The sequence below is a fragment of the Myotis yumanensis genome, unplaced genomic scaffold (assembly GCF_028538775.1).
Source record: "Myotis yumanensis isolate MYYU_CA2020_CCGP unplaced genomic scaffold, mMyoYum1.0.hap1 SCAF_4, whole genome shotgun sequence".
Lineage (NCBI taxonomy): Eukaryota > Metazoa > Chordata > Mammalia > Chiroptera > Vespertilionidae > Myotis > Myotis yumanensis.
Window position 1 is genome coordinate 15,136,391 of NW_027223755.1, and position 19,638 is coordinate 15,156,028.

The window sequence follows — 19,638 nt, forward strand, 5'->3', positions numbered from 1 at the left end:
AAGAAAATCATCAAGTGCTACCTGCATGTTTATATTAACACCGATAAAATCTGATTTTTTACCCAAACCCCTTTTCCCCAATGGTAGTCAGCAACTATTAAATCTCAGGATCTGAGAGTAATGCCACATGTTATGTGAACATTCTGACCAGCTTCCTCGCAGACTTGGATTGAAGGAGCACTTGTTGCGTGGTTTAGGACGACCCCAGGAAACATCTCTGCCCAGCGGATGAGCCTGGGCCGATGGAGTCTGGGCCATGTTCTGTCTCCTGGAGCTAGCATTTCATTAAAACTCACATGGGCCTCTCTGTGTCAGGTAGCAAAATGTCCTTTAAATTGTAACAAGAACCCATCCATCTTTCTGCGTACGTCAGTGTAAGTTCTATGCATTTGGAAAAAGGTATATGCTGTACACAAGATGAGTACCACTAAGTGCCCTCTGACTTTGCCCACTTGCCTCTTTCAAGTTGCTCTTCTTTTGTCTGCCCTATCTCTTCTAGTTGTTGTTGTTTGTTTTTTTTAATCAAAATTATCTTTGTGGTACCCCCCTTCCACCTATTATTAGCATTTTCAAACTCCCTTGGTGACACTTAAAGTAAAACTGCTGCTGACCCCTGGTCTGTGGCCCAAAGATGAGGTTTGTGATCTCAGAAATAATGGCTCTAGGTGGCATGTGCTGTTCCTTTCCCTCTTCGTGTGTGTGGGAGGAGAGGTGTGTGCTTCCCGGGATCGTCACTGAGCGTAGCCCTTTGTTCCTAAAGTTTAGGAACCACAGCAAGGTCCTGTAATGCATGAGGAAAGAAGACAGAGGCAGTAGTCTTGTCTGTAGTGTAATCTAGAATCAGTGGAATGGCACAGAAGCCATTTCTTTGTAATTTGTTTTTATAGTCACATACTCTGTTTTCATAAATGGCTCCTCAGGGCATGGTACAGAATCTGCCTTTTTGATCTAAGGATATTTCATGGCTGAGTTCCTTCTGCTTCTAATTAAAAGTTACGTGATGTACTTAATCTGGCTTTAATATGTATACATACTTTCTCAGTCTTTTGCTTCTTGGATGTTTTTTTAAAAATGGAAACGAGATAAAAAATAATGCTTTAGGTGACCACCATAATAGCCACACACTCAATTTCTTTGTGTGTAGTTTATATTTCTGCTCCCCCACCCCCTCCTATTTTCTTTTCTGTTTAAAAAGTTTTAATTGACAGTTTTAATAAAATTAACATCTCTTTTCCTGTGACACGTTCAACAAAAACATAGTGATAAAGCTGTTTCGAATTTGTATTCTAGTCTGTGTTTGGACATGGACGTATATCACAATGCATGTATAACACATTTCAACACCAGATCAGCTGTCGATTCTGTGCCTTTCCTCCTCTAGAAAGACTGAGTTTTATTTAGGGGAGAAACTCAGCAACTGTGATGGGCTAATGTGGCTGCAGTTTAAGAAACTGAAGCTACAGGGGAATGAGCTTGTGGCTTATAGTAGGACATAGGAAGTTGCGATTTTCATTATTAAATTTTGTTTTCTTTTTACATCCATATGATATTCTTCCTGTGGGGTGGCCTGAAACATGGCAGCGCTAACTTCTGTCATTCCCTCCACCCAGGGTTTGATAAGTAGATGTGGTTCAGAGTCAGCAGGAATTGTCAGGGATGCTTTGCGAGTATTAGAAGTCCCACAGTCCTCTTCTGAGGCACCAGCACTGGGATTAGCACATTCTCCTTGTGGAGGGTTATGTGAGAGGGAGCCAGAGCCGCACGTGGGGCTCCCATTTCTGGACTGTGGGAGTCCAGGACTGCAGGAGTCCAGGACTGCAGTTTGTGGTGGCACCTCCCGGAGGGCTTTGCTGTGTCCTGGCCAGGGCATCGGTGGGCAGGGGCTCTGTGGGGGTGGTAGGAAGCATGCCTTGTCTTATCTGGTAGCACTAGAAGGGTGATCCTTTTCAAATCCCTGTAGATTGGGATCTATAGCTGAGGCTTAATTCTTTCTAGTATTTCTATGATTTGGTCTACTTCCACGTTTGCCCGGGCATCCTAGCATTCTGTGCTGCTTATGGAACTTGTCATCCTGTGCCTTGTTCTATGAGTATATATAAACCTGGCTCCTTGAGGCCTGAGGTGGTGCCTCATTTCTCCTTGCATTTGCCCTACTTCCACCTGGGTCCATCTCAAATGGAATCGGATGTAATGAATCTTGCAGACACATTCAGTGAATTACCCAATGACTGGCAACGAATTGCTGAGACTAGATTGCATCCATTCAAGAGTTTTGAAGGAATCTTAAGGATGAAATTGCAGAATTCTTGGCTCTTGTTTGGCGTTTTATAAATAGTCACTGTTTTACAAGCTTGGTAGGTTGCCAGCACCAAGCGTGGTATGTTGGAAAGCAAAACGGCCTGGTGATCCGGAGGTCCAAGTTGTGCCGAGCCTTTTCATGACCAGCTAGGTAGTAGGTACACCAAGCCTCCTGGACCCCAGGGTCCTCATCACCATTTGTTGTGGCCGTCATTGTGCAAAGTCTCTGGTGAGTCTCAGTGACATTGTTAATCCTGTTAAACTGGGTTGTCAGTATGTGCATTCTATGGGCAGGAAAGATTTACTTTAAAAAAAAATCAACTACACCATTAATTTAGTCATTCTTTGCTCCTATGAATGATAATGTTGTAGGGGCTGGATTTGGTTATATTCCTCCCAAAGGTGCTGCTTTTGTTGTTTGCTTGCTTGCTTTAGCAGGCTACTAACTTGGCGGGACCCAGGCTACAAACTGTAGTGGGCAACAACTCGAACCTTGGTGAGATCTTTCCTCTTTAGCATAGAGCTTAGGCTGCTTGGAGCTTGCCCGGCACATGCTCGGGGGTCAGCCAGAGATCTGGGCCAAGTTTATGCTCTGAATTTGAGCCTCCCCTTTCTCCTTCCCACAACTTCTCCTCTCACTTTCAGCTGCGGAGGTCACCCTGAGCGGGTCCTAATTCTTGTTTTAGGAGCTCCATTTGGCCTAGATGGGGCCGTCCTCTGGCTAAAAGCCCTAGTAGGGAGGTGCACCCAGTGTCATTTCCTTTTCCCAAGAGTCTCTCCCTGCTTTTGGCCACTCTCCAGTGCCTCGAAATAGTTGCGTTTTGTAGATTTAATTGGTGGCAGGCCTGGTCCAATTGGAGCCCCTCAAACAGACCTGAAGTGGAAGCTCCGTTTGTTTACTTTCTAATTCCAGGTTTCCATGTTGGCACTGGTTGTGTTACCAAAGCTTACATTTTGAATGCTTTTCTTGTACTATTTTGGCAAAAACATACAGGAAAATCGGGATGGGGCAGCAGTCTTTTATTTTTTTCTAGAGCGTTCTCTGCCAATAACCATAGTTGCTAGTTTTGATGAACCTAGATGGCCTCCGTTAGAGACCTCCAAGAGAAACAGCCGGAGGCGTTATTATGAGTATGAGCATTTTGACCTCAAACTTCCTTGTGGGCATTCACCCTGGGGAGCTGGACTGGACATGTTTGGGCTGCAAGAATTCCTTCTGCGTAGATGGATGTTGGCTTGGCCCAACTTGCCTGCCGCATGCTTCTTCTCCACAAGATTCCACTTGGCCATCTAAGACGGGGGTGTGGGGAGAGTTGGTTTGCAGTGAGAAAAGGGCCTTGGCCACCCTCTGAAGCAGGTGGCACTGGGCCATCTTACCCCATGAGCCAGTGACATTCCTCCAGAGGAGCATGACCCAGAAAGCCAGGGAGGGCAGAGCCCACTGGGAGCTGCAGCCAGTCCCCAGCTATTTATAATCCCTTCTCTCCTCCCTGCCACTGTTTGTGACTCCAGTCTGATAGATGAGGCATTGGGCTCCCCCTAGAGGATTTAGTGTGCCAAAACAGCAGTTTTTAGAAAACTGTAGCCGTGTTATTTGCCAGTATTTACATGAATCTACAAGATTAAAATGAAGATTTTTGAAATGATGTGGACTGATTTTTGGGAGCAGATTTTCGTGGTTAGTAATGGCTGAGAGCCTGCTTGGTACATTTGCCTCTGCGTCTGCGGGCAAATCATTGCTTGGCATTAAAATAGAAGCTAATTCTGTGATCAGAGACTTTCCTTCACAGAATTCAAGTGTTTTTGAATGATGATACTTCTAGAGTTGATTTAATGGTGTAAAGAAAGCTGGCATTGGATAGAATAATTAAAAAATTAAATGTCACGCAAACTAGTGATTTTATTTTCTTCTTTATTTCAGGGTTTCGAAAAAACGATGAAATGAAAGCTATGGATGTTCTGCCAATTTTAAAGGAAAAAGTTGCATACCTTTCAGGTAAAGTTTAACTTTTTCATCTGCTTTATTGATTCTCTGACTACTTCAGACACAGTGTCAGACAAAGCCTCAAATACTGAACTAGCTCACCTGCCACACCCCCAGGAGCATTTGTATTTCAGTAGATTTTTAGGTGCTTTATTCTTGTAGCATTTTCCTGAGATATTAGTGTCCAAACATCTTCTTCCTTCTGCCAGGCACATCATAAGTCAGATAACATTGGTGATTGAAATGTTTGTGTCTGTCATTCCACAAACATTTGGCTCTTTTGCCCCGATCAATTAGGTAAAGTAACTGATTACTTTAAAAGTTTGCCATCTCCGCAAAAGTGGTGGGAATGTGACCATATATGGACGCGCCCTGATTTTTCTTACCTTGGTTTCTTGTACTTTGTGGCTACCTGTTGCCTCCTCTTTGGGGAGGTGAGGATGCCCATGTTTCCATGGCCGCTCTTCCCTTGGCCTCTGGTTCTGAAGTTTCTAGAACCCTTGTCATGGGCCATGAAAGCTCCGGTGGTCTTTACCAGCCGGGTCCTCCATTTGCCTGAAGAACTGTAAAGCCATTTGTGGGGCCCCTGACCCTCCTGTAGTGGGGGACAGTCTGCAACAGTCCTCCAGGCCTTGGGCACTTGACTGCCCTCCCCTCTGCACATAGAGGACCAGCTGTAGGGCTTTTTCAGCCATTGGGTATTCCACCTTTTGGCACCAGTTTACTTGTTACAAAACAAAGGCTTGCAAGATTTTTCTGCTCTGTTTACGAGGAGGTGAATCTGTAGATGGTTACATGCATTTAGACAGTCTTCCTAGGTACGGTTCCCTCAATAACTGTTCATCTTTCTCAAACAGGCATGCCATGCCTACCTGTTGTCTCCTTGCGAACACATTTTAGTTTGAATTTATAACCTTGCTAGCTGCTTTTACATGGTTTGTGTGTCTTTTTGGCCCATGGGAATGGCATATATATTTAGGATGCAGCCTCCTGTGGTATTTTTGTTACTCTTCTTACCTTGCTCTCTGTCGAACAGTATTTCTTAGACCCCATCAGACACTGTTTGATGGTGTTGTTGAAGTGAATCTAATGCATAATGCATTTGGAAGGTAAACAGAAGATTATACAAAGTTCAGGAAAACAAGAAGGTGCTTTAGATAGATGGGAACACATGGTTAAAGGATGAAAAATCAAACAACTCTTGGCTCGTAATCCACTGTTAAAAGTAGCCTTTGCTGTTTTCTAATCAGTTACTGACAAACTGCCTGGTATGGACCCAGGCCAGTATTGTGAACTCCTGACTTTGTAGTTTACAGATGGATTTAAAGTTAACAGAATGAAAAGACTCTACTCATAAATATAAGAGGCATCTGTAAGAAGGGCTTAAAGCAGTGGTTCTCAACCTTCCTAATGCCGCGATCCTTTAATACAGTTCCTCATGTTGTGGTGACCCCCAACCATAAAATTATTTTTGTTGCTACTTCATAACTGTAATTTTGCTACTGTTATGAATCGTAATGTAAATATCTGATATGAAGGATGTATTTTCATTGTTACAAATTGAACATAATTATAAGCATAGCGATTAGTCACAAAAACAATATTTAATTATATATTTGTTTTCTGATGGTCTTAGGCGACCCCTGTGAAAGGGTCATTCAATCCCCAAAGGGGTCGCCACCCACAAGTTGGCGTCCCACAGGTTGAGAACCGCTGGCTTAAAGAAACCTGACCCCGAATGCTCATCAGTTTTTATATTAAAGTTTGGATCTGCGTGCGATGAGAGTACCTGTTCCAGTTTTGCGGAGTTCTGCATTTCATGGAAAGGCAAGGGGATGTATCTCCCATCTTCTCGTATATTCTTGTTAGCATCTAGTATAGCCTGAGTCCAGTGACTGAACGCCAGAGGCCTTCCCAGGACTCTAGAGTCCTGGAGTGGTCATTAGAAAGAGTCTGTAAGCCAGTGTCTGACTCTCAGGACTAGGCAGGAGGAGCCGAACCTGAGAAGGTACGGTGCTGATGAGCTGTTGGCCTTGGCTGCTCCTGGGACAGGGGCCCAGTAGACACCCTTTTAACAGAGGTTGTTACCTAATAGACTTACAGATTGTAGCCATAATTTCTCTCTTTTTTTTAAAAAAATATTTTTATTGATTTCAGAGAGAAAGGGAGAAGGAGAGAGAGTTAGAAACATCAATGATGAGAGAGAATCATTGATCGGCTGCCTCCTGCACGCCCCCAACCAGGGATCGAGCCCACAACCTATGCATGTGCCCTTGACCGGTATTGAACCTGGGACCCTTCAGTCCACAAGCTGATGCTCTATCTGCTGAGCCAAACGGGCTGGGGCCATAATTTCTCTTTTACAAACTACATCTTCTCAGAGGTTTTCATGGTCATGAGGTAGATTCTTCCTCATTGGCGGGGGGGTGGGGGGGTGGGGGGAGGCGGGGAGAGTGTAAAGAATAGTTTTCAATGGTGTCCTAATCCAGAAATTCAAATAAGGGCCACACAGAGGAGAGAATGCAGTTGGTTCATTGGCATTTACGTTGTACTTCTCACACAAAGTATGCCTTCCAAGGGAAGTTCATTCTTATTGGTTGAAAGGTGAGTTCTTAATTTATTTAAAGATAAAGGGGCAACTCTGCCCTGGGTTGCTCAGTTGGTTTAAGCATCGTCCTGAACACCAAAAGGTTGCAGGTTGGATTTCTGGTGGGGGAACATACCTAGGTTGTGGGTTTGATATGTGGTCGGGGCACCTTTGGGAGGCAATCAATTGATGTTTCTCACATTGATATTTCTCTCTCTCCCTCTCTCCCTTTCTCTCTCTCTAAAATCAATAAAAACTTATCTTCTGGTGAGGATTTTTAAAAAGGCAATTCTGAGTCTTGCTGTTTCTGGTCATTCTGGGCCATCCTGCTCAAGAGACCAAGAAGGAAATGAGCCATCACTGGGTTTAAAGAAATAATTGTCACGCCTAACCGGTTTGGCTCAGTGGATAGAGTGTCAGCCTGCGGACTCAAGGGTCCCAGGTTCGATTCCGGGCAAGGGCATGTACCTTGGTTGCGGGCACATCCCCAGGGGGGAGTGTGCAGGAGGCAGCTGATCGATGTTTCTCTCTCGTCGATGTTTCTAACTCTCTATCCCTCTCTCTTCCTCTCTTTAAAAAAAAAAAAAAATCAATAAAAAGAAAAAAATGCTTTAAAAAAAAAAGAAATAATTGTCACGCAGACATTTGTAGCTAAAATGTGGAATCTTCTCAGCCTTCTTTTTAATATTAAAACAGACCCCAGTTCATTTAGTTAGCATCGTGTTTCCTACAGGAATGTTCAGGCATTCCCATTTTTAACTTCCTGATACCTGATGGTAGGTATTTTTTTTTTTTTTTTTTATTCTTTATTTTTTTGTGAGCCAGGCCCAATACTTTTTTTTTTTTTTTTTCGCTTAAAGTATTACAAAGGGTATTACATAAGTGTCCTTTTTTCCCCCCCGCCCTTGACAAACCCCTACCCTCTCTTACCCCCCAGTGTCTTATGTCCATTAGTTATGCTTATATGCATGCATACAAGTCCTTCGGTTGATCTCTTACTCCCCTCCCTCCTGCCCCCCAACTCTCTCTGGCCTTCCCACTGCAGTTTGACAATCAGTTTGAGGCAGCTCTGCCTCTGTATCTATTATTGTTCAAAAGTTTGTAATACTTTTTTATCCATGAATGAGTGAGATCATGTGGTATTTTTCCTTCATTGACTGGCTTGTTTCACTTAGCATAATGCTCTCCAGTTCCATCCATGATGTTGCAAATGGTAGGAGTTCCTTCTTTTTAACAGCAGCATAGTATTCCATCGTGTAGATGTACCACAGTTTTCTAATCCATTCATCTACTGATGGGCACTTAGCCTGTTTCCAGATCTTAGCTATGGTGAATTGTGCTGCTATGAACATCTGGGTGCATATATCCTTTCTGATTGGTGTTTCTGGTTTCTTGGGATATATTCCTAGAAGTGGGATCACAGGGTCAAATGGGAGTTCCATTTCCAATTTTTTGAGGAACCTCCATACTGCCTTCCATAGTGGCTGCACCAGTCTGCATTCCCACCAGCAGTGCACAAGTGTTCCTTTTTCTCCACATCCTCTCCAGCACTTGTCGTTTGTTGATTTGTTGATGATGGCCATTCTGACAGGTGTGAGATGGTACCTCATTGTTGTTTTGATTTGCATCTCTCGGATGATTAGTGACTTTGAGCATGTTTTCATATGTCTCTTGGCTTTCTGAATGTCCTCTTTTGAAAGGTGTCTATTTAGCTCCTTTGCCCATTTTTTGATTGGATTGTTTATCTTCTTTTTGTTAAGTTGTATGAGTTCCCTATAAATTTTGGAGATTAAGCCCTTATCAGATATGACGTTGGCAAATATGTTTTCCCAAGAGGTGGGTTTTCTTGTTGTTTTGTTGATGGTTTCTTTTGCTGTGCAGAAGCTTTTTATTTTGATGTAGTCCCATTTGTTCATTTTCTCTTTAGTTTCAACTGCCCTAGGAGCTGTATCAGTGAAGAAATTGTTTTGGCATATGTCTGAGATTTTGTTGCCTTTGTATTCTTCTAGAATTTTTATGGTTTCCTGTCGTACATTTAAGTCCTTTATCCATTTTGAGTTTATTCTTGTGTATGGTGTAAGTTGGTGCTCTAGTTTCATTTTCTTGCATATGTCTGTCCAATTTTCCCAACACCATTTATTGAAGAGACTATCTTGGCTCCATTGTATGTTCATGCCTCCTTTGTCAAAAATTAATTGAGCATATTGGTTCGGGCTAATTTCTGGACTCTCTATTCTATTCCACTGATCTATATGTCTGTTCTTGTGCCAGTACCAGGCAGTTTTGAGAACAGTGGCTTTGTAATACAGCTTGATATCTGGCATTGAGATCCCACCTACTTTGTTCTTTCTCAGGATCGTTGCAGCTATTCGGGGTCTTTTTTTATTCCAGATGAATTTTTGGAGAGTTCGTTCTAGATCCTTGAAGAAGGCCATTGGTATTTTAATGGGAAGTGCGTTGAATGTATAGATTGCTTTGGGTAGTATGGACATTTTAATGATGTTGATTCTACCAATCCAAGAACATGGTATGTTCTTCCATCTGTTTATGTCTTCCTCTATCTCTTTTTTCAACGTCCTGTAGTTTTCTGAGTAGAGGTCTTTAACCTCTTTAGTTAAGTTTATTCCTAGGTATCTTAATTTTTTTGGTGCGATGGTAAATGGGATTGTTTTTCTGATCTCCCTTTCTGAAAGTTCACTGTTGGTGTATAGAAATGCCTCAGATTTCTTGGGGTTAATTTTGTATCCTGCTACATTGCCAAATTCATGTATTAAGTCTAGTAGCTTTTTGATGGAGTCTCTAGGGTTTTGTATGTATAATATCATGTCATCTGCAAATAAGGACAGTTTTACTTCCTCTTTTCCAATTTGGATGCCTTTTATTTCTTCTTCTTGCCTAATTGCAATGGCTAATACTTCCAATACTATGTTGAACAGGAGTGGTGAGAGTGGGCATCCCTGTCTTGTTCCTGTTCTTAGGGGAAATGGTGTTAGTTTTTGTCCATTGAGTATGATGTTGGCTGTGGGCCTGTCATATATGGCTTTTATTATGTTGAGGTATGATCCTTCTATTCCCACCTTTCTGAGAGTTTTTATCAAAAATGGGTGTTGGATTTTGTCGAATGCTTTTTCTGCATCAATTGATATGACCATGTGGTTTTTTTCTTTCAATTTGTTTATGTGATGTATCACATTTATTGATTTACGGATGTTGTACCATCCTTGCATCTCTGGGATAAATCCTACTTGGTCATGGTGTATGATCCTTCTGATGTACTGCTGGATCCGATTTGCTAAGATTTTGTTGAGGATTTTGGCATCTATGTTCATGAGGGATATTGGCCTGTAATTCTCTTTCATTGTGATGTCTTTACCTGGTTTTGGTATTAGGGTGATGCTGGCTTCATAGAATGAGCTTGGAAGCGTTCCTTCCTCTTGAATTTTTTGTAGTAGTCTGAGGAGGGTAGGTTTTAGTTCTTCCTTGAATGTTTGGTAGAACTCCCCTGTGAAGCCGTCTGGCCCTGGGCTTTTGTTTGCTGGAAGCTTTCTGATGACTGCTTCAATTTCTTCCATAGTTATTGGCCTATTGAGGTTTTTAGATTCTTCCTGATTGAGTTTTGGAATGTTGTATTTTTCTAGGAATTTGTCCATTTCCTCCAGGTTGTCTAGTTTGTTGGAGTAGAGTTGCCCGTAGTATTGTTTAACAATCATTTGTATTTCTGTGGGGTCTGTTGTTATTTCGCCTCTATCATTTCTGATTTGGTTTATTTGGGACCTCTCTCTTTGCTTCTTGGTGAGCCTGGCTAGGGGTTTGTCAATCTTGTTTATCCTTTCAAAGAACCAGCTCTTGGTTTCATTGATTTTCTGTATTGTTTTTTTGGTCTCTATTTCATTGATTTCTGCTCTAATCTTTATTATCTCCTTCCTTCTGCTCACTCTGGGGTTTTCTTGTTGCTCTCTTTCTAATTCTTTGAGTTGTAGAGTTAGATGATTGACTACCATTTTTTCTTGTTTTTTGAGATAGGCCTGTAGAGCTATAAACTTTCCTCTCAGGACTGCTTTCATTGTGTCCCAGAGGTTTTGGATTGTTGTGTTTTCATTGTCATTAGTGTCCAGGATGTTTTTAATTTCTTCTTTGATGTCATCGGTAACCCAATCAATATTTAATAACATGCTATTCAGCTTCCAAGTGTTTGAGTATTTTGGGTTGTTTTTATTGTAGTTTATTTCTAACATTATGCCATCGTGGTCTGCAAAGAAGCTTTTTATGATTTCAATCTTCTTGAATTTGTGGAGACTTTGCTTGTGACCCAAAAGTGGTCTATTTTTGAATATGTCCCATGAGCACCTGAGAGGAATGTATATTCCGCAGCTGTGGGGTGAAGTGTTCTGAAGATGTCAATTAAGTCCATCTGATCTAGTGAGTCATTTAGGATTGCTGTTTCTTTGCTGAGTTTTTGTCTAGCGGATTTATCCAGTGATGTCAGTGGTGTATTAAAGTCCCCTACTCTGATTGTATTGTTGTCGATCTCTCCCCTGATATCTTCCAGAAGTTTTCTTATGTATGTGGGTGCTCCTGCATTGGGTGCATATATGTTTACCAGGGTTATATCTTCTTGTTGTATTGATCCCTTTAGTATTATGAAGTGGCCTTCCTTATCTCTGGTTATGGCCTTCACTTTGAGATGTATTTTGTCAGATATAAGTATTGCTACCCCAGCTTTCTTTTCCTTTCCATTTGCGTGAAAGATATTTTTCCATCCCTTCACTTTCAGTCTGTGTGAGTCCCTTCTAATGAGGTGGGTCTCTTGTAGACAGCAGATGTATGGGTCATGTTTTTTTATCCATTCAGCCACTCGATGTCTTTTGGTTGGAGCATTTAGTCCATTTACATTTAAAGTTATTATTGAAAGGTACTTGTTTGTAGCCATTTCTTTTTTTTTGTGTGTGTGTGTGTGGCTGTTTTCTTTCTGAGCTTGATATTTCTTCTTTTTACACCAGTCCCTTTAGCATTTCTTGCATGGCTGGCTTGGTGGTGATAAACTCCCTTAGCCCTTTTTTGTCTGTGAAGCTTCTTATTTCCCCTTCAATTTTGAATGATAGCCTTGCTGGATAGAGTATTCTTGGATTCAGTCCTTTGCTTTGCATCACTTTGTAGATTTCCGTCCATTCTTTTCTGGCCTGATGTGTTTCTGTTGAGAAATCATTTGATAATCTAATGGGAGATCCCTTGTATGTTACTTTCCGTCTCTCTCTTGCAGCCTGTAAGATTCTCTCTTTATCCTGAACATTTGCCATGGTAATTATGATGTGTCTTGGTGTGGGTCTTTTCGGGTTCACCTTGTTTGGGACTCTCTGGGCTTGTGTGACTTTTTTCTTCCCCACCTCAGGGAAGTTTTCTGATATTATTTCTTCGAATAGGTTTTCTAATCCATGTTCATCTTTCTGTTGTTCTGGCACCCCTATTATTCGTATGTTGTTTCGTTTCATGTTGTCCCAAAGCTCCCTTAGGCTCTCCTCCTGTCTTTTAATTTTTTTCTCCATTTGCCGTACAGTTTGAGTGTGTTTTGCTTCCTTGTCTTCTAATTCACTAATTCGGTCCTCCGCTTCTCCCAGTCTACTGTTGATACTTTCAATGGAGTTTTTAATTGAAGCTATGTCACTCTTCATTTCTTCTTGGAACTTACTTAAGTTGTTGATTTTTTCATCTGTTTCTTCTAGCTTCTTGCATAAGTAGTTGAGTTTTTCATCTGTTTCTTCTTGCTTCTTGAACATCTGGTGCATGTACTCTAGGAACCTTATTCTGAATTCTTTTTCCGTCATGTTGCATATCTCTGTCTCACTTAGCTGCTTTTCTGGCGAGTCCTCCTTTTCTTTCCTTTGGGGGTTTCTTTGCCTACCCATGTTTGATCTCGCTGACATATGTAGATGTTGAGATGTTCAGTGGCTGCTCCCTGGGTGGCAGGGGCTCCTTGGGTTGTGGTTGCTGCTCAGACGGTGGCGGTAGCAGCTGCTTTCCAGTTGGCAGCAGCTCCTCTGGTGGGTGTTGTTCACAGCTGTGTTGGCTCTTCTGGCTGGTGGGGGGAGGCTTCACGTACAGCTGCTGTTCCACAGACAGAGGGTGTGGTGATCAGGAGGCTGTGGTGATCAGGAGGCTGCGGTGATCAGGGGGCTGCTGTTGCTTGGATCTGCTGCGTTGATTTAAAGGCACAAAATACAACAGAGCAAGGCACAACGTACCAGGCACTGAACACAAGTATATTCATAATATTAATAAAGGTGACCCCAAATAAAGGTGACCACCCGAATTAAGAGAATTAGGGGATAAGGGAGAAAGAAGAGAAGAAGATAAAAGAGAGAACAGAAAAGAAAAATAAGAAAAAAACAAACAAAAAAGGAGTGCAAAAATAGAATTGGCAAAAAAGAGGGGGGGAAAAAAGAGAGCGAAAAAAGAGAATGAAGTAGAAGCGGGGAAGAGACTATTGGTATGAGGAGCAAACTCCAATAGAACTGCCACTAATCTCAACAAATTCCAGCAACAGATCCCTGGAGATGAATGCAAACTACAAACCACCAATAATATCCAGAGGGGTAAGGGAAAACAGAAGCACAAAAATAACCGGGGTGGGGTGGGGGAGGGAAGGGAAAAACCAGCAGAAAAAAAAAAAAAGAAAAAGAAAAAGAAAAAGAAAAACAACCTCACAACCAGTCCTAAAAAAGAAGAAAAAACACAAAACAAAACAAACAAACAAATAAAAAAAAAAAAAAAGCCCAATATATTCAACAATCAAGAAAACAATAGAAAGATAAGAGAGAAAAAAATGTTTGGAAACTGAAGAAGGATAAAGAATAGGTGTATAAGGATTTAGAGCAGTAGATTGGAAATAGGATATATAAGTAGGGTGGAATTAGACAGGGGGTAAAAAGAGGGAATTGGGAAAGTCTGGAGCAGGAATAGGGTAAGAGAAACAGGACACCAAAAGGGGAAAAGTAAGGAAGAGGGTTTTAGCAAAGAGGTGAAATTGAGATAGGGAAAATTAATGCTAAAGGAACGATGAAAATAGAATGGAGAACACTAATCCCAAAAGAAAATAAAGAGAAAATAAAATGGCACTTTAAAAAATGGTAAAATGGTAGCAGTAATAATACTGGTTAAAAATAAAAATGTGGTAATTGAAAGGGTAAAATCAGGTGATGGAAAAAGAAGAAAAAGAGAAAAAAAAATTGGTTTCTTAGTAAAAAGGTGAAAAAATTAAAAAGAAAAAGAAAAAGAAAAAATTTGCAGTAGTGATGGTCTTTCGGTTCTTCTACTCTTCAGCCTGGTTTGCCTTAGTCCTGCCAGGTATTTAGGAGAGTGTTGAATTTGCCTGCATTACACTGTTCCTTGATGGTAGGTATTTTTAATTAACTTTATGTGGAATGTAGAAGAAGAATCCATTCATACAGCAGACATTTATTGATTCCCCTTTTTTATGTGCCCATCTCTCACTAGGCATTGAGAGTATGTATATACTGGTATCAGTGAATGAACAGATGCCTGCCTCATAGGGCTTCCATTCTTGTTGGGGTGACCGACAGACAGAAATGTGTAAGTTATACAGTTGACTAGAAGGTCATAGGTGCCTTACAGAAATAAAGGGTGGGGAGAGGAAGGTAGAGAGGAAGCAATTTTTATAGAATTGAAAAGGAGTGTCATTATGAACAAAAACTGTCCTTTTCGTTTTCTCTTGTTTTTGACGAACATGCATTTGGAGAGGCAGATACTCCCCCTTGAGCTCTGGGTGTTTGATTACAGACACAAGGGAGGCCCAGAGACTGTGAACTCTCCTCCATGGACATCCTGTGACGTTGGTAGGTGCAGGAAATGGATTTCCTGCCCTTTTCTTTTTATTGTCCCAGCTAAGGTGCTGAGTTTCCTGTCTATAAAATGGAACTGACATCTGTCCTGCCGGCCTCACCATGAGGCTGTGGGTTGACAGCAGACAACATGTTAGCATATCTAGTAGGCAATGCTTTTATAAGCTGCAGGATTACTCTATATATTAGTTCAGGAACAAGAACTTCAAAGCTGTAATTTTTCTGCTTCCTAACCCAGACAGTATTTTCATATGTTCTGGGGCATACATATGGGGCATACAGTCTAACAGACATCTGTGGCATTGCTTTCAAGCTCCTTTAGGCTCAGAGACCATGTGCCTCTGAACTAACACTGCATTTCATTGATTCTAATAGGTTGATTTTTTTTAACCCCATGGGAGGGGTCAGCAGATGGCGCCTGTCCATCACTGACTGTAACACACCACAGATTGGAAGGTACACCCAATGCAGGGAGGTTAGCAAGTGAAAAGAAAATGTTAAATTATTTAAATAGAGAATGTGCCATTTTTATTTCATGAGTGATTTTTGATGAAGTTTTAAAACGACCCTAGAGAGTTTTCTGAAGCTCTATTCTAGAAAAAGACAAATTGAATTCTTTCCCTCTACTTTGAAATTCAAGTTTAGTTTTAAATTAGCTTTTTTTAGGACATGAGTGGGAGCCTATGTGGAGGGTGAGCTTGCCAGTACGTCTCAAGGGACTCCTCGTCAGTGGTACCAGCTGGGAAAATGTCTGTAGGTGAAAGGATGAAGCATTACAACGGAAGCAGTCACCACGTCACACTCACTCATTGAGCTCTAGCTTCTGGAGTGAACAGGTGGCCATGTGCACTGTGCTCACCTGTTGATGCCCCACGTGACACTTCGATGGGCAGAATTTGGATTCAATTTTGGTAGAGCCTGCTTGCTTGCATTAAGAGACACGATGAAAGGAGAGCTGAACACGGGTCATTGGCATTTCATCTCCCTGCTGAGTCAAACATTATGTTTCATTTTAAAAATTTAGGATGGGAATCCAGAAACATATTAGATATGATTCTCTTTACCAAGAGTCAGGTGAATGTTTTTATCTAAATTTCATACTGTATCTTTAAAAGTTCAAGGTTCTATAATATGTGTTGAGCTGGAATACTTTTGATTAAGGTTATGAATTCCTTTTTGAAAAGAATGAAAGATGTTGGGGAATTAAAATAGCAAAATGTTTTCTGTCTTATATTGGAGACAAGAGGTATTCCAAAACCTAGAGTCATTGATGTTCCCTAATAACACTATCTGATATTTTAGACAATTACTTGGTAATGACATTCTATTCATTATAATAGCATTGCTTCTCACTTTTTTAAAAAAAATGTTTTTACTGATTTTGAGAGGTAGGGAGAGAGAGAAACATCCATTGGCTGCCTCCTGCACGCCTCCTATTGGGGATGGAGCCCAAAACCCGGGCATGTGCCTAACTGGGAATTGAACCAGTGACCTTTCGGTGCATGGGACGATGCTCAACCATGTGAGCCACACTGGCCAGGGTTAATAATACTTTTTATTCATAAACAAAGGCCTAGGAACTTATTGTTTAGTTGTCCTTCTGTTATTTCTACTACTTTAGAAGGAACTGAAGCCACTGGTTTGAAAAATCATGTAAGTTCTTGTCAGGGGGCAGGACCCAGCTGCGCGTGCTGGCGGAATCCTTTTGTCTTTATTTAAGCTCGTTGAGCGTCAGTATCTTCCATTATACTGCAGTCATGAAACTCTTAACAGGGTCATGTGGTGATCAAATCAGAACGTGTGTGTCAACCTCTGGACATCATGCATAGCATGTGTTGGTAGCTATGGTTTAGTATTATTCCCACTTGATACCAGAATTACTGGGCTTATAAGTAATTTTAACACTTTTCTAGATGGTGTGACTACACGTGGATCATTTTAAATGTTCAGAATTAAGTTTTATTTCTGTTCAGAAACAGTGTTAATCATTCCAGGAAATTGTAAATCCCCATATTGGTAACATGTATTTTTAAAATAACATCTGCTGGGTACTTTCTTGGCCTTTTTAAAAGCAAAGAATCTGGTTTTCTGTTGTTATTTGCTTGCTTTTTAATTTTACCTGTGCTGCTGAGGTAAGTAATCCAGATGAGAAAATAATTTAGAACTGCATATTGTGACTTGAATTTTGAGATCTTCGTGCTGTGCTTCCGAAGAGAGATGCCCAGAGTTGAAAAACTAAATGGAGGTTCCACTTGGGAAGGCTCAGTTTTCCTTCCTGAGAACCCCGATGGAAGTAATAAAATATATGTGACACTTTCACCAGAAATGGTCAGAGGTACCAGCAGACTTCATTGGAATTATGTCTATGTTAATGGGAAATATGGCTGCCTGTCTATCAAAGACCAGTCATCATCTGAGATTTGTACTTATGTGATGTAATTTTTCTAAAGTCCTTAACTAAATTAGTTCTGCTTTACAATTCTTGCATGCAAAGCTCCCCCACCCCTTTTACTAGTATGTAGAGTGGCTTTGTGTGAGAGATTGGTAAAACTTGGCCAGGGGGGTCGGGCGCTGCCCTTGAGAGAGGAAGACACCTAGGTCCAGATTATAGAAGTCATCAGCGTGAAGTTTGAAGAGCATCCCTGTCATTTTTCCTTTCAAGACTTAAATCCCAGTTTGTTTGGTAGCAGGGGGAGAGCTGAGAATGCAGGGCTGGGAGAGGAGAGAGGATAATGTGGAGGAGAATGAGAGGGACGGGGTCGGTGGGAACCGGTGGTTGGTTGTTCAAGGCGAATAAGCACGAGTACGGGAAAACTTTCTTTCTCCAAACACGAAACTGAGGAAAGGAGGATACGTTGGAAGGAAAGGGCAGGCCTTCTGGACTATCTTCCAGGTGGTGTGCAGAGCTCGGGTGAGCTAGGCTGGCCATGTGCCCGCTGAAACGGACTGTGGCCCTTTGCCCGTCCTTTCTGGCCCTGCGGTTGAGAGAGGAACAGCTCTGTGGGAGTGGGTGGTGACGCCGTTGGGCCTCCAGTGGCTCGTTAGCGTCCGTCCGCTCCTGTTTGTGTCTCAGTGTGCTCCCATGTTCGTTTCAGGTGGCAGAGATAAGCGCGGAGGCCCCATCCTCACGTTCCCGGCCCGCAGCAATCATGACAGAATACGACAGGAGGACCTCCGGAGGCTCATTTCCTACCTGGCCTGCATCCCCAGGTGAGTTCTGGTGGTTTGGGCTCCTCACTGTTGGCACTGTTCTAGGATGCTCCACCCCAGCCCGAGTTCCCAGCAGACAGGTGGTATAAACTCCTCACTTCACGTGGTGACCGTTCTGGCGTGGGGATGAGAGGTCGTGTTGTGAGTGAAGTGCTTTGTGTGATGACTGTGGGGTTGGGATGCCCACCGACTGGGGTGTCAGGACGGGTGCCAGAGGTAGAAATGAAGAGTTGGGGTTGATGGTTCTGATCCTACGACCCAGAGTCCTGGAAGCCAGGAAAGAGTGGCTGCTTCTGATACGACACTGCTGTCTTCCCGCTGAGCTGGGGTTCCCTGCAAGCATCCTGTTGATTTGGAGCATGAAGTTTGTGGGGCATTAAAAATTCTTCCCAGCTAATACGACAGGATGTCAGGTTTGGGAGCCCCCATTCAATCTGGGACGCGTTAGTGGTGGTCAGGGAGGTTTTTAGTGTGGGTGCTGAAGAACACCAAGAATAGGCAAAGCTTCATTTTCCAGACAGGCCTGCGGAGAGGGACGATGAATAGCAATTGGCCTGTGTCTTTGTTTCTGCTCTCATTGAGGTTTTACTTACAGCGCTAGCTGATAGCCAGTGAAAGAAATCATGCCACCCCTCCTCCACCCCATTAATATCTCCATTTAATTATTCAGGTTGCCGTTTGGAAAATGGAATACTACATCCCAGGATAAAGCCATGCCTGGAACAAGGGGTTGCTGTGTGTTGAGGTTGGAGGGGTGCTTCCCTCTGAAGAAAGGAAATCTTTATTCTAGAAAGGCACATGGAGAGGGAGGGCATTTCCGAAGAGATTACATTAGGACGTGTAATAAGAACAGAACTTGGTCATAACATAGGCTCAAGGAGACAGTAACTTTAAGGAACATGTTGCATAAGAGGACAATGAAGGATGGTCAAGGGCAGGATAATGGGCTGTAAAGGTGGGTGAATGTACTAGATCCTCCCAGCACAGGGTTTGGGGCACCAGCCGGGGAGGACGGCTGTGCCCGCTGTAACCCATCCTCGCTGTCAGGGCTGATGAAGCGGACGGTCCAACCTGCTGAGGAAGGTGTTGGGTTTCTGTTTGGGGATCCTTATGGGAGAACTGCACGTTGTTCATCAGCGACAAAGGGATAGCACGTGCGGAAAAGTTTTCCCTTTCCTTTTACTAGTTCCCTTTCCTCTTGAACTGGTGAACCATTGAAATCAAAGAGCTGGAAAGAGTTTTAGAAATTATATGCTACTCACTGTCATTTCTAAATATAGTGGATAGCTGCCACTTACTGAGTTCTTCTGTGCCAGGTACTGTGCTGATGATGGAAAAAGAGATAGAGCAATACAAAGGACAAAGTAAAAAAAGTACTTAGCAAAATGAGAGTCGTCATGTAGTTTAATGAAAAACAAGTTGAGTTGGTATTATCCAGGTGATTTTTTAAAATTACATAATTGAATTGCTGTATGTAACTTTGGCCATTTGCTTTCTGGTTTTGAAATCTGTTTTGATTATGAATGTGAAAATTACCTTTCATCCACATTACATTCTGGTGGTTTGGGGTTTCTCACTGTTTTCACTGTTTCAATATATGGCACTGTGCTCTCTAGACAACATTGAAACCCAGTCTGGATTCTAAGCAGACAAAGGAGTATACATATTATAAAAAAAATTGATTCAGGTATTTTTGCATTTAC

The 19,638-nt window shown here is 42.1% G+C and overlaps 1 protein-coding gene across 7 annotated transcripts in view; it reads left to right on the top strand.

The window, feature by feature from the left end:
* The window catches only part of TRIO (trio Rho guanine nucleotide exchange factor), a 318,911-nt gene that overhangs the window by 106,643 nt on the left and 192,630 nt on the right, over positions 1 to 19,638 (top strand). For all 7 annotated transcript variants that reach the window (XM_070411908.1, XM_070411909.1, XM_070411910.1 and 4 more), the window contains exons 2-3: positions 4,220 to 4,294; positions 17,821 to 17,935. In XM_070411908.1, the coding sequence (XP_070268009.1) occupies positions 4,220 to 4,294; positions 17,821 to 17,935 (190 nt within the window). The remainder of the gene's footprint in view (positions 1 to 4,219; positions 4,295 to 17,820; positions 17,936 to 19,638) is intronic.